Raw genomic sequence first — 15,446 nt, forward strand, 5'->3', positions numbered from 1 at the left:
CTTGCCGGGGAGTGACGACGCAGCCAAAACATTGGAGGCTGATGCTGATGAATGCTGGCTCAGTTTGCCACGTGGAAGAATTTACAAGGTAAATGTGTTATAAACCTCTGCCCAGTGCAGGGTAATGTAAGAGAACGACTAAATCATCAGCCTGTAAAAAGAAATTAATGTCACATAGTGCCAAGATCAGACACGTCGAGCTACATGTATATCGTCCCCAAACCAATACCGGATATGCATGGATGCGAATAATGGCATGATAAAAATACTGGATATGCATGTATGGGCACAGTGTCATGATACAAATACCGGATATACATGGATGGGCATACTGACATGATACAAAAACCGGCTATGCATGTATGGGCACAGTGACATGAAACAAATAGTGGATATACATGGATGGGCACAGTGACATGATAGAAATACCGGATATGCATGCATTGACACAGTGACATAATACAAATACCGGATATGCATGTATGGGCACAGTGACATGATATAAATACCGCATATACATGTATTGGCATAGTGGCATGATTTAAATACCGGATATGCATCGATGGGCACAGTGACATGATACAAATACCGGATATGCATGTATGGGCACAGTGACATGATACAAGTGCCTCATATGCATGTATGGGCATAGTGACATGATACAAATACCGCATATGCATGTGTGGGCACAGTGACATGATACAAATACCGCATATGCATGCATGGGCATAGTGACATGATACAAATACCGGATATGCATGTATGGGCATAGTCACATGATACAAATACCGGATATGCATGTATGGGCATAGTGACATGATACAAATACCGCATATGCTTGTATGGGCATAGTGACATGATACAAATACCGGATATGCATGTATGGGCATAGTGACATGATACAAATACCGGATATATATGTATGGGCATAGTGACGTGATACAAACACCGGATATACATGGATGGACACACTGACGTGATACAAATACCGGATATACATGTATGGGCATAGTGACAGGATACAAATACCAGCTGTGCACTTATGGACACATCGGTCCCAAGCAAATACCGGATATGCACATATATTTATATCGACATGATACACATACCGACATGTCGCCTTCATGATGACATATACGTACAAAAGCTAAACATCCAAGTAAAAATGTTAAATATCTGCGTCATTCAAATACCCACTTATACATGTGTGGTAACATCGACCTTATACAATTACTGGAAAGTCATGTATGGGTATAACGTCCTGATATTGATATCGGATACACATCATCATCAATATAGGACATGCAGATGTATGTATGTCTCCATATCATTCAAAAGGCGGATAAACATGTAAATACATGTCTTCATTCACATCGCAGGTGTATAGTTGTCCTCAGACAAATGTCAGTTATACACAAACATGCATGCTTTTTAACATTTGAATTTTAGACGTATAATTAACCTTAATTACAAATATCGGATACAAATCTTGATGCATGTTGTTTTCTTTCAAATGTCAGATGTGTAGCCGTCCTCATGATACACACAAACATGCATACTTTTTAACATTTGAATTTCAGATGTTTTGTCGACATCACACAAATGTTGGATATAGATTTTAGTGCATTTGGTTTTCATTTGAATTTCAGATGCATATCCGTTACTTACTGATGGAATTCTCAATACATTATACATTACACACCCGACATCTCGTTGAAGCAGGGGCGGTGGGGTAGCCTTGTGGTTAAAGCGTTGGCTCGTCACGCCGAAGACCCGGGTTCGATTCCCCACATGGGCACAATGTGTGAAGCCCATTTCTGGTGTCCCCCGCAGTGATGTTGCTGGAATATAGCTAAAAGCGGCGTAAAATCAAACTCAGTCAGTCAGTCAGTCGTTGAAGCAGATATTATTACCAGATGAAATATATCTATTCACCATCCTCACAACTCAATGACACCTTTAGTGGGTTATGCCGGTAAATAGGACCTTCAAGTTTGACACGATCGCACAATCACTCATATCGCTTCACTGGAAACCCGACAGAGCAAAAGTGGACTTTAAGATTTCATCCCAGACGTGTGTACATGGCATGGCTCACTGCAAACTGAAACACCAGGGTCTTGGCGTTCTTGACAGAAGCATCTCGTTGAATACTGAACATAGCGGTTGTCATCAACTGTAACCACCTCTACGCTATACTACAACAGACTCATCTGTTTTGCTTTCAAAGTATTACTCAGAAGATTAAAATCTCCCTTGCTACTAGCCATATGAGCATATTATTGGTGTATAAACACAGTACAATAATCTCACAGCCTATTTTCCTTATAAACGCACTAACACATAATCTTCGTATCGTATTAGTACGGAAATAGACCATTTAAGTTAGACAGTAAATGATAGCGAATGGCAAGAAAACAAGGATGTTGCAAAGTGATCTTGTCGTGAGCTTTATGTTTGTAGTTTTGCAATGTATTTCTGGAAAACTGGAAGCAGACACAGAACATTACATTTAGAAATGTATTGTTTCTGTGAGGATCAATGGACTTAAGTATGCAATCAGTCTCCTGCTAGTGAGTTGGGGGTTGAAGGGAAGGAGTCTTGCTGAAACGATTTGTCTCTGATTTTGCTTTAATTAAAATACAGATCATCTTCAAAAGTAAAGCATAAATGGGTAAGATCTTGTAGCAATTTGTTAGTAAATATGCTTCATTTAGTTGGTGTCCATATTGAGTTGTTGGAAATAGCAAAGTCAAATTTGGACATTAGTTTGATCAAGATTTTATAATCACAAATCCATTAATAAAACCGATACCTGATACAAACGGAATGTCATGACAACAAAATTTACATAATAAACCCAAATAAGAATCTCACTTATATAAAGCACAGTGCTCCACAAAAATCTCATGATTATGTATCCTGTTTAGATCAAGATTGTCCTGGTGACTTGTGTTGAAAAATACATTATGTAAATAGTTACAATGCCCAAGAAAGCATAAAGGATGTCAAAACTGTTTGGGGAAGAAATTGAAAGTGTTAAGGAATATCAGCAGTATTATGTAGTAGGAATTTGTTTTGCAGTAATATTTAGTAGGAATAGAAAATTATGTAAACCCATTGGTCTAACTGGAGTTCAATAGAATAGAGCAATGTTTTCTGTTTATAAAATTATTAGACAATTAGATATACCTGTTGACTACGAATTATTTGATCATTGAAATTCGGTTCATACATCTTAAACGTGAAGCACAAAACACCAATGGGGAACTTGGTACATATCCATTTGGCATCTTAGAACTGTAAATCTCCGGGCAAAATTACTTATCGATGTAGATCAGTTATCATATATTTTATATTCTAGGATGTATAAATTGTCGTCTAGAACGAATGTTGGTTTTATTGTTTCAGAAAATGTTTAAAATATTCTAAATGAAACTAGCTTTTTCTACCTTCTAGTCTAAATTTGCAAAATATGCAAACTGGCTTGGAGTAATGTAAAATTGATCAATTCCGACAATCCCAGCTAAACTCAATTGAAAATTCTTCAAAAGGGATATATTATCAGTGTAAAGAAAATCTGAAAATTGAATGCTATCAGTTGAATTTATCCTTTAATCTACGACGGTAATGAACAACAGTAACAACTACAAATCATAGAATCCCAGTAGAAACTGGCCGTTGGCAAAATATTCCTATTGAAAATGGATTCCTTTAGGTATTACTTCTAATTTAAATGCTGTGCGTGGCGAGTATCATTTTCTGCTTGTCGATGTAACTATAGATTTTAACTCACTCACTCACTATATGTTCTAAAATAGTTGTTTTTTAACAAATGCTACTCATAAAAATGAGGAAAACTATTATGGGAAAACGCTTAGCTCTGACAGTCATTGAACCCTCTCCAGTTTTTGTACTGCCAAACAAAAAGATGTGAATTGGTCTCTTTTTGTTATGAATTCAGTCGATATCTCAATAACCCAATCAGAAATGGCCACAACACGACTCACATTGCAGACAACTGCGGTCTATAACTGCTTGTGGACTAATGGTATCCATTATAAACTGATACACACATTACTATCACTCGAATTGATATCTCCAATCAGTAATCACTGCACGATGACCAATAATAGCTGGTATTACATGTTGACACTATCCGATAGGTTTTATATCCACCAAATGAAGTATTCTTTTGACAATAAGGATAACAAGAGGGATATTCTTTTGACTACGTGTTAAGAGGAATGGCTTCAGCTTCAAAATGTTTCATCGTGAAAATGTGGAGGAATCCGAAATAGACGCATCAGTGACAAAACTGATTTGCATTTCGCTATTTTGACTTGACTTGTTCCCCTGTTTTCTAGGTGAGTCTTTAACTTGTCTTGCACGATTATGTGCCATCGGTGGGCAGGATACGCACACCTGTATGCAAAAACCCGAAGGCATCACTATTTGACAGTGATTCAAAAATATATGTAAATGATAAAGTTGAAATCGTTGAGATCGCCCTGTCTGTTGCAGGTATTTATTATGAGTGTGGAAAAGGTTATATCGGTTCTATATATCAGGAAAAACTCCGGAAGTCATCACTATTCAACAGTGATTATTAATATAAATAATTGATAAAGTTGGAATCGTTGCGATGACCGTGTATTATGAGTATGGAGAAAGTTCATGCTACTACTATTACACGAGTGACAATTATATGACTACATTATGTGCATCTAACTACAATGTATATATGGTACAGGTTAATCTACCAAGAAAGCGTGAAGAGCAAATAGTAAATATATGACACCTTAGGAAAAACGTTCAAGTGACAGAAAGCAGTTTCGTGATATCCTAGTTAAAACTGTTGACATGTATATTTATCATTTCTCAATAAAACATGTCAGTGAAGGATCTTATCAGTGAAATATGTCAAGCCCATAATCAAGGTCAAAGTGTATTGCCTCGCCTCACCTGAGCTAGATTATGGCTATCACGTGCACAACCTTACTCTTCTAAATTGACTTATATCAGTGAGTTTCAACTGATTTTACTGTTGTGTTTCAGTAGGGTTTTAACACGTCAAAACAGCAGGAACCCAACCCAATATCAATCCAAACTGTAACAACGCTCATGTGAAACTACCATGAGATGAAGTTATACTATTCCTAGACCTTATTACGCAAAGCAATCCAGGAGTTCTGCTATCATATTTGTTTTTCGTTTGCTGCAATACATTAATCTTATTTTTAGTATGATTAGTAGTCAAGACAAAAGACATTGCCGATGATATCCCCATGGTATAGCAATGTGGTCTTTCTGGTTTATATTCCAGAATCCAATGATCAAGCGTGGGTTAATATTATTATCTCATGGGGGTTATAAACTACCATTGGCTGTGGCAGAATACAAATTGCTGAAATAAGCTTGAGCAGTATTTGGACCCTTTTTATACTCTTAAAAACACAGACTATCACGTGTCTCCTAATAATCTCCCTGATGTGCTCAATGGTCGGGGATTATTGCTAACCATGCTATTCTTGGGAAGTTGTGTTGCTGGATGTGAACACTGACAATTTGTACATGGTGAAAGACAGAACATGGACCCACGTGTCTTGCCAATGTGTCTAAGAGTCTACTCGCTAACTTGGTTGATGCATGGGATATTATCCAAGTTGTGTGGATCGATCAGCATGATGTCAGTCACCGGATGGTCTGGTCGAGACTAGGTTATTTACAGACCGCCGTCTCAGAGGTGGAGTGTGTTAAACAATAACAAAGAAAAGCAAACATATGCGTATGTCCACGGCGTGCATGCGGGCGTAATGCTTTCGTCAGCTGCACGAAGGTCAAGCAGAAAATTCGTAGTTTGAATAACAAGAATATATCTTTAAGAGTAGAACGAGATAGTCGACTTCTTACAAGGATGGTCAGTTCACGAGTGAATAACTGTGTCAAAGTTCTGGAAGGCCTCAGCACTTAGGGCATGGCAATGTCAAGGTATACTATGCATGTGAGGTGGTAGTGTAGTTTTCTGTGTGGGTCATGGACACTTTCATGGTGAGGTTAGTTCAGTGAGCTGTGTTCCTGATCAAAGTTTCACGTAAAAGATTGTCAATATTACTGTTTAACTCTAATTTCACTTCTTTTATCCATCATCCACTTCGTCACTTATTAGTTTTAATAAAAGCAGTAATCGCCAAAACATAAATGGTCTCGATTATCTGCTGAAATATATTCCATTGGGAATTCTAGCCAAACATGAATGGCTGTCTGAAGTTCAGTAATGGCTGTCACACAAAGTAATTTTCTCCTACACAATCATTAGTACCAACCACTGCCAAAATTGCATTCATAAAGTTTATAATGACGCCTATAAATTTGCCCTTGATACAATTTTACAATAAACGATTATACAGTACATCATATTTTCTGGTATGCATATAATTGTTATTCTGACCAAGGTCATGCACCTTGTAAGTTCATTTCCCCAACCTAACCTACATTCCATGCAGGATTGACCTGTTTTATATCATACATAAATTATTCCCTACATGTGCGGACAAACATCATTAAAAGTTCAGTAGCGGATCAATATCGTATGACTGGACTCACATAACATCACATCCGGATCCGGAAATTAGTCGATAAATGCCTGCTTGAAAATCATCACAAGGTTTGAAGCCTGCAGACATGTGATTTCGTCCATATTGGATAGCTCAAATAGCAATTGCCTCGCATTTTTAAAACACACTGTTTACTTGATTCATTTCGGCGTATATCTCAAAATAATTAGAAATCCCGTGGTTCATAACTAAGCATGTCAACATTATATAGTTTTGTTAATTTAGGGTACTAAATCAGGATTCATTCAGTCAAGCTTTAATGAAAACATTTCGGTATTAGGCCGATACATTTGCAGATTGATGATATACATATACAGGAAAAGCAATTGTTCTTTGTAATGTGAATGGCTTTGTAACCAGAAGGATAGTGTTTAGTTTCAGCTGTCGCAAATAGTATGAGTGGTGCATGTAACGATGTGATTGTCAAATCTGAAAGCAAGTCAACTATCGGAACCCATTTACAGCCATATAACGTCTGTCTGTCAACTAAATGTAAATGGGATACGAGGGCTGATTGGTAGGTTCTGAGCCTCACACAGAAACACCATTTTAAAGCATTTTCCGTATAATCCCTTTCCATATTGAACTACTTCGGCCAACGAATCTGGAGGGATTCTGCATCATGCTCCTATAGGAGAGAACAAGCTTTCTCGATGATGCTTTTGTCCATTTGGATGTCAAATGATACAAATTTCAATTGTTTCAATTGCTGTATGAAATAAGGCTTCTCCAATGGTCAAATATATTTGCAAGACTCTTTCGAGAGCAGCTTCCAACAGACGTACCTTATGCCAGGTGCGTTTTCTATCAAATGTCAAAAGTTTTGGAACTAATTGAGATAAGATTATAGTTACTTGAAAATCCAGTTTCGTCTCTTAATCAGCAATAATCATTCGCCGGTTACTATCACTATGTTGTGTCGAGATCATTTCTAATGGTGAATACAGGACTTACGGGGTCTTCTTGAAGGCGCTACCTGCCACACTTTACATTTGCTGCTCGCCATGGGGCATCCTTTCCTCGTGTTGGTCTCCCTTAATCATGGCTATCTTTGGTGTAAAGCTCTTTTCCTTATTAATCAACCCTATTGGTTTTCAAGGAATACTTAGAGCCGCGATCTCTGAGCCTTTAATGTGTTACCATGATGCTTCCATTGCTATGGCAGTGCTGTTACATGCATGTTCATTTTGACGCTAAAAAAGTAAATATCATCATTATCATAAGTGCACATTCCTTGGCGATTATGAATCCACATCGGAACAAAGAAGCCAGTCTTAGCACAAATGGAAGCGGAAAATCCTATTGTCACAGATGAAAGTGACAACACTTTGAATGCAGTCTCATGATGATGAATAACAACTGAACTGTGTTAAGTGCAGAAGCCTATGTCTGTGCGTGGCCTTTTATGTCTCAGACGAGATTTATCAGATAGTGCCAGATTGGGGCGTTTGTTAAACTCCAAGTGTGAGATCAGATACTTTATTCTGTGTGGTGGTTACCAAGTTGTTTCTTACACTAGAACCATCAGGCAGTGTTCAACGGAATACGGGGTTATTGGTGTTTGTTAAACTAGAAGAATCAAATCAGATAATGTCATGTGTTGGGGAATGTTGATATCTTTACATACTAGAACCAACAGAGAACGTGTTATATGTTTGTTGGTGACCTTGGCTTCTGTAGCACAATTAGAGAATATGTCGTACTACATGGGTTGATCTTAGTGTTCGTCAGACTAAAGGTTGGTGAGTCATATGTGTTGGGGAAATTGTTGTTTAATGGCTAGAAATATTTTTAAAATGTGTGCTATGTTTCGGGACGGCGTTGTGTTTGACATGTCCATGGGATGATCTCTGTGTTGGATTTAGACTATCAAAGATGCCGTCTTTGTGAGTGGGTGATCTTGATGTATGCTTGGCTTGGGCTTCAGAGCATGTGTTACGTGCGTGGGTGATCTTGATGTTTGGTGACTGGAACCATTGGAGGATGAGTCATTAGTGTGTTGGTGTGTAACACGATCAGAGAATATGTCATATGGGTCGGGTTGAACTTTTGTGAGACGAAAACTATCAGTTGGCCTGGTGAGTCCTATGTCTTGGGAGAACTTGCTGTTTAAAGGACTAGAGATGTCAGAGAATGTGTGATATATTTTCGGGTGGCTTTGTGTTTGTTATATGTGTGGGGTAATCTCGGTGTTTTGTTAGACTAAGATGTCTTGTGTGAGTGGGAAGCTTGATCTCGTCAGTTACACGATAACTGTAAGACGGTGTCTCATATTTTGGGTGGGCGATGGGATCATCTTGATCTTTTGTTAGACTAAACCTGTCAGAGAATTTGTCACACATGTGTAGGGTGGGGGATTGGATTTTAATCCTGCTGTTTGTTAGAATGAAACTGTGCTATTATTTGCGGGACCTTGGGCTCAGTCATGCATTATAACTATCAGAATAGTGTGCCACCAAATTTGAACTGATGTTCATTGTGTCATGACTCTGTGGGTTTAATCAAGCCTACGCACACACGTCGTTCTTCTACTGTTGCTTGTCAATGAATGTCGGGTTGTCTTATGTGTACCATTATGGATCTAATTTGTTTCTCAGAAATTCATCAACAGTATTAAGATGGATCAATATTACAGATACATACATGTATATTGTCATAATTACAATTATAACTTTCAAGTAATAGTTGAATGAAACAAATATTGTAAATATACCAGTTATAGAATGGAAATTACGTGTTATGGGTGACGTGATTTGTCAAATGTCAAACCTATCTTTTAACAAGTACGTGACAACACATACGTTTACACGTCCTTGTCTCACATCTCTACAAACTGCGTCGTGTCTGTTACTAGGTTTCTCTAACGTCTGACAATTATCTGTATATCTCCGAAAGAACCAAAATTATTTTGTATAATATAATCCTCTTCATCGAGATGCCGGGTGTGTAATATATAATGCATTGAGAGTTGCATAAGTAAGAAACGGATAGACATGTATGTCCGACCTTTTCATCAGTCTCCAGTGCGTCGGCTGCGAGACTCCCCGGCAAGATGGATGTTGACAAATGTCATAAAACCTGTCTCAGAGCAATTGTCCTTTAGTATCCCTCTCCCCTGGACATTCTCGCCTCCACAGAGCATCCTCATTATTTGACCTGCGTATGGTGTCTTCAACACTGTTAAGAGCATTGCAGCACCAAATGTAGACCTGTGTTCATTCACATTTATCTTCTCCAATTACGGCCAAGTCTAAGATATATTTACGAACATTATTTTATATGTAGTGAGTGTCAAACAGCAGTCCTGTTATATTAAGGCGAATCAGCTTAATGCCGGTGAGCCCGAACTGATGTAAGTCTTACCCATTAAGCTGCTTTTGTGAAACACACCAAGACGGGCACTGAGCACACAATAATATGTTTCTGGCGAGCCTAGGGCACGCAATTCTTCACAGTGAAGACTCCCTTAGTTCTTAGGCTGTTGCTTACAACAATCAAACTTCATATGATAATCAAGTGTATGCAACGAGATTTCTCAATCATAAATTGTTTCTGAGGATAGCCAAGACTGTACGTCATGTTTATTCCTTTGCACCGATATTCATATTACAAAACATCATTTACGGATAAGGTTTATCTAGTCGTCATGCATTATGAATGCACACACACAGACTATGACAATATACATAACAAGACGGGTAGATTTCTTGTGAAAATAGCAGATCGCCTCCCAAAATTATCAATTTGCAAATCAGACCAATTTGTTATATTTGAAGATGGCAGATATTAAGCTGAACATGGGGATATATTTCATCCTTTACTTCTTTAAACGCGTCCATTCTCCGCCTATCAACTCTTGTAACACATGCATGAGAATCTTATTCAGATGTGGAGTCTATCGATGCATATACTTTTAGATGTTGATTATAACTCCAGGTTTACACACGTGCTGGCACGTTATCGTTTGATACTCCCATTATCCCCAAACATCTCAATCAGTTAGTTTATGTGTAGTATATGTACATCTCTAAATTCCCCAAGATCGTTGTTGAAGTACAATTTCAACGGTTTTATTATATTTTCCACTTCATAAAATATTTCAAACCATTTTAGCTTGTAAATGATAAATAATTTCAGTGCAGGATGTACGAACCGATGACCTTAGGGGGTAATTTGATTTTAACATGCTACAGTTGATGTAACAAAATTAACAGAACGTATCCTGGCACATATACACATGTTTTCCACACAACAGTTTCCTAACGGTAGGCGACCTCTGGCAGGGGATGCTGGAGGAAAGCAGATTGTGTGTTGTAATCAGGAATCAGACAGAGTCTAACGGTAAATCATTATTAATGTCAGCTTCCAAGTAGGTGTTCTGAACATAAATGCACAGACCTTTTAAATATTCATACGAATTCATCTTCAGTTCTGAAAGTTTTAACAATACAGGTGAGATCTAATAAGTTGCATTCTGGTATATGCTGATCTTTTAAATAGTTCTTATTATGTGTTTGTGTAATGCATTTGTTGACAGGTTTGACCTCGACATTGGTACTGAGCAGAGTCCGGTGATTCCATGTTATGTGTGTAAATCATGAGTCATACCCTCATGTGGGAATATACACTTTCATTTATCTCGGGTCAGTGTGTGGGCCTTAAAGTGTTGTTTTAAAGTGGGGCAATGAGGTAGCCTAATGGTTAAAGCGTTGGCTCGTCACGCCGTAGGCCCGGGTTCGATTCTGCACATGGGTACAATATGTGAAACCCAATTTTGGTTTTCCCCCGCCATAGAATTGCTGGAATATTGCTAAAAGCGGCGTAAAACCCAACTCACTCACTCACTGTTTTACAAAGCTCTTACACCTGAACAGGGTGGTGTTACACTTGACCTGGTCAGTCTCTATGTCAGGCAATGGAACCCTTTGATCTGAGAAGTGTGGAATTAATCTGACCTTGACCGTTTCAACAGGAGTCTAAGAAGCACTTGCACATGAGCGTGTGAACAAAATGATGTAATGCCCTGTCGTGTTTTCTCTCAAGATAAGGGTGGATTCGGTACGGGTTAATGTCGTATGGAATGAGTAGTTCTATGCGGCGTCTGGCACTTAACAAATCCTCACTTTCTTGTACAAATTGTGTAAGGGGTGGGTGATACAGATAGGGCAGAACATGCTCATCCTTTCCGCGAACACCTGGTGTCATCACCTGTGAAAACGCATTATACTTTTCTCAATTTAGAAAGTTCATTTCATTGAAGCAAGATGTATATGTTGAAAGCACTGCTTTTCTTGTTTCGTGATGCAATTGAAGATGTTTGCGTGCGTCTGCAAGTGTCTGTCTGTCTGTCTGTCTGTCTGACTGTCTCTGCGTGTGTCAGTATATGTCTGTGTATGAATGTAGCATATACCAAAAAGTATTTTAGCAACGAAGGCCAATAGTACTAGTACTTGTAAACTAGCATTCTCTTCACTTTCTGAATCCACCAGAACCAAGTCGGCCTGGTGCAAACTTTGGAGACTTGGATCTCTGGGTGTTTAATATTCTTGCGGAGACAGAAAAGTCAAAAGAGTAGTAACGCATGGATGTATGAACCTTTCCAAATATAACGCTTGACTAAAATGATGTCCCGTGACATGTTTCCATATTTTTGTTCTCGTGCATTGCTAAATGAGCAAGAGACTTACTTTGAGTCGGTATTTTGGAAAACATGTCGTGATGAAGAACGTTCCCTTTCATACGTAGCAATGCAATATCTAGCCAACATTTTGTTGAGTCCGTCTTGGTCAAACCGACACTATCGAGAAACATTTGGATTTCTCTTGTCAAGTATACATTTACATTTTTAGGTAGGTGGAATTACTCATTGAATAGACTCTCTATGTGTTGTAGTGCTAATGTATGACTCAAAGGTGAGGTTTGTATTTTCAAAATGTGAAGGAACGTGTGGAAGTATTGAGACAATTTAGGCAGTCCCTAGGTGTACTGCTAAATTTAGAACAAGGAAAAATCATACAAAATTTCAAGTCGGGTTGAGAAAACTTGAATGTCTTGTTTGTTTTTTTTCATTGTAGGAATGTTCAACTTCACTTTCCACACTTTCTTGTACAGTTAGGTAATATTTCTGTCTAAGCCCGAAGGATATAACGTTTGCGTATTTGTAATTCTACATCATCCTTACTTGCTATATGCCCTTCAACTCACCCCGAAGTTGTCCTTCGCAAGCAAATCAATCACAGGCACCGGAAAACATGCGAATATATAAACGTGAAAGCTGTAAGTAGAAACATCACAGAATGTTACTGCATTGACCACCAGTCACTCCGCACATCTAAGTGTGAGTACCCGCGTAAATACCATTTTAAAAAAACTCTCAGTCAAGTAGGAAATGTTTTTGATTCTCCACGCCATCTTTTTCTGGTATTTTCGAAGCGTTTCATCCGTTTAGAGTAAAAATCTTCATGTTTAACCTTAATCTTCAAAACAACTAAGAACAGTAGAAAGTTTTGCTTTCAATTTCAAATACAAGATGATAAAAATTAACTGCTATGACAAAACACATTCACTCTCATTGACAGCTTCCGAAAATGATGAAGCTTATCGTCGTCCTTGTTGCCTGTCTGGCTGTTGCTACCTACGCCAAACCAATAGGCTGCGGTATGGGCATGTACGGTGGCCTTGGTGGCCTTGGCTACACAATGCTTGCTATACACAACATTGCTATGAAAGAGAATATTCTTCAAAAGTAACACGAGGAAATTATGAGGATTAACGTCATCGTCATCGCTGTCCAGCCAGCTGTTGTTACGTATGTACCTCCATTTGCTACAGACTGATGTGATTCGGTAATTGTCTAACATATACTATAAAATCTTCAACCATATCCTTTAAAGGTAATCTTTTCGTCTTGTTATACCTCTAGTCACGATGTGCACTGTAACTCGACGGATACGGGGAAACCGTTCAGATACAGTAGAATGCAATATTCCCTCACAAACTCCGATGTCGGTGTTTGGACTCCACTTCCATTCGAACTTACACAAAATACACTCATATTTCTATATGATGTAAATTGCAATATATGTATTAATGAGAAAATGTAGACGAATGAATTGTAATTTGTTTATTACAATGATTGGCTGAACATGAGTGGGTAACCACAGGGAGCTGTTTCTTGAAGGCACGACTTTCAGTAATAACCGTGTCCCATACCTGAAAGAGACAACACAATACACAATTGTTATGCAAGTAAATAGCGTGAAAACGTAAGGCCGTTTAGTTGTCTTTACTGGAAGTCTGAAAGAAATTCTTACTTTGGGACAAAAATCGTTTGGCTTCGATTTTCAAACAGGGACATTGCATATATTGAGAAAAGAAAAGAATCTGTCGCTAACGAAACCCAAACATACACCTCTCCACTCATTCCCTTCGCAAATGTTACATGTTACTTTAATTAGCAAATCAATATGCACAAACGACAAAGGTAACTTCACTGTCCCCACAACCACACTTCATGTGTGTCATGTTAATACCTTTGAGCGTCTCATGTTATGATTACATTACGTAGAAAACTTACCAATTCCTTTGCCAAGTCCCATTCCTCCGTACATTCCACCGTACAGTCCTCCCATGCCCCCGTACAGTCCTCCCATGCCTCCGTACAGTCCTCCCATGCCTCCGTACAATCCTCCCAAACCTCCATGAAGACCCATACCGCCGTACAGTCCTCCCATGCCAAAGCCGCCCATGCCTCCGTACAGGCCTCCCAGACCATAGCCAAGGCCTCCGTACATGCCCATACCGTAGCCCATGGGTTTGGCGTAAGTAGCAACAGCCAGACAGGCAACAAGGACAAAGATAAGCTTCATCATTTTCGGAAGCTGTCAATGAGAGTGAATGTGTTTAATGATTAACTTATAACTTTTTATAACTGAAATTGAAAAACAAAGTTTCAACGGGGATGCACGTCTTAGACATGTTGAGTCAAAGTGAAGTTTCTAATGCTTGGTCATTTAGAAGTAATGATTTGAAGAAATGATTTCCAATTACGTTAATGAAAAGTTGTTTTGAAGCCCTCATTAGTTGAATCAAAGATAAAGGTTAAGCATAAAGTTATTGTGCTCTGAAAGGATGAAACGATTTGAAAATAGAGAGAAGAGACGACTCTGATTTGTGCAAAACAGTTTGTCTTCACAACCGAAGAATTCAGTAAAGATGTGGAGACTCAACGCATTTACTAACAAAATAATAATATAAAATGGTATTCAGGTGGGTACTCACATTTAGGTGTGTGTAGTGACTGGTTGTCAATGTACTGAAGTTCACTGAAGTCTTTACTCACAACATTCACGTTTATATACTGCACATGTTATGTGTTGCATGTGATTGATTTGCCTGTGAATGTCAACTTCCTGGTGAAATCAAGGGCATACACCAATTAGTAAGGAAGGATGACATAACAGTACTAACAAGCATTTGTTTTATCCCGGGGCTTAGATATTAGATTATTGTGTAACTGTTCAAGGAAGCGTGGAAAGTGTCCCAGTGAGGTTGGACATTCCCACAATGAAAGAAGACCAACTAATAATCTTCCTCAACCCAAATGTCAACACTGTGAGTAGACTTGAATGTGTACCATTTTATGTCATGGAAACGTATACTTAGTTGTAACCATATCAGTGCACTTTCGGGAAGGTCTAAAAATAACTTGATACTTTTACAAATTTCTTCACATCTTGAAAAAAGCCTTTCAGGCAGGTATTAGGAATCCCATGAACTTAAAACGCGTATATAAATGAAAGCCAGATGCATATGTTTTTTCATATTGTT

General features: G+C 38.4%; 1 protein-coding gene across 1 annotated transcript; it reads right to left on the reverse strand.

Annotated features, from left to right (window-relative positions):
• Window positions 1-13,806: 13,806 nt before the first annotated feature.
• On the reverse strand, window positions 13,807-14,488 carry LOC124274285 (acanthoscurrin-2-like). The gene is made up of 2 exons (XM_046709627.1): window positions 14,194-14,488; window positions 13,807-13,829 (listed from the first exon to the last, which is right to left on the reverse strand). The coding sequence occupies exons 1-2, from the start codon at window positions 14,486-14,488 to the stop codon at window positions 13,807-13,809; spliced, it is 318 nt and encodes a 105-aa protein (XP_046565583.1).
• Window positions 14,489-15,446: the final 958 nt, after the last annotated feature.

This window comes from Haliotis rubra, unplaced genomic scaffold (assembly GCF_003918875.1).
Source record: "Haliotis rubra isolate DU_JTF1 unplaced genomic scaffold, ASM391887v1 Scf19, whole genome shotgun sequence".
In the NCBI taxonomy this organism is placed as follows: Eukaryota; Metazoa; Mollusca; class Gastropoda; order Lepetellida; family Haliotidae; genus Haliotis; species Haliotis rubra.

What these genes read in the sequence shown, in the direction of transcription:
- LOC124274285 (XM_046709627.1), bottom strand. Translation starts at nt 14,488, where the DNA reads ATGATGAAGCTTATCTTTGTCCTTGTTGCCTGTCTGGCTGTTGCTACT. An exon ending in GGGACTTGGCAAAGGAATTG is followed by an intron (nt 13,830 to 14,193) that starts GTAAGTTTTCTA and finishes TGTCTCTTTCAG; the next exon opens with GTATGGGACACGGTTATTAC.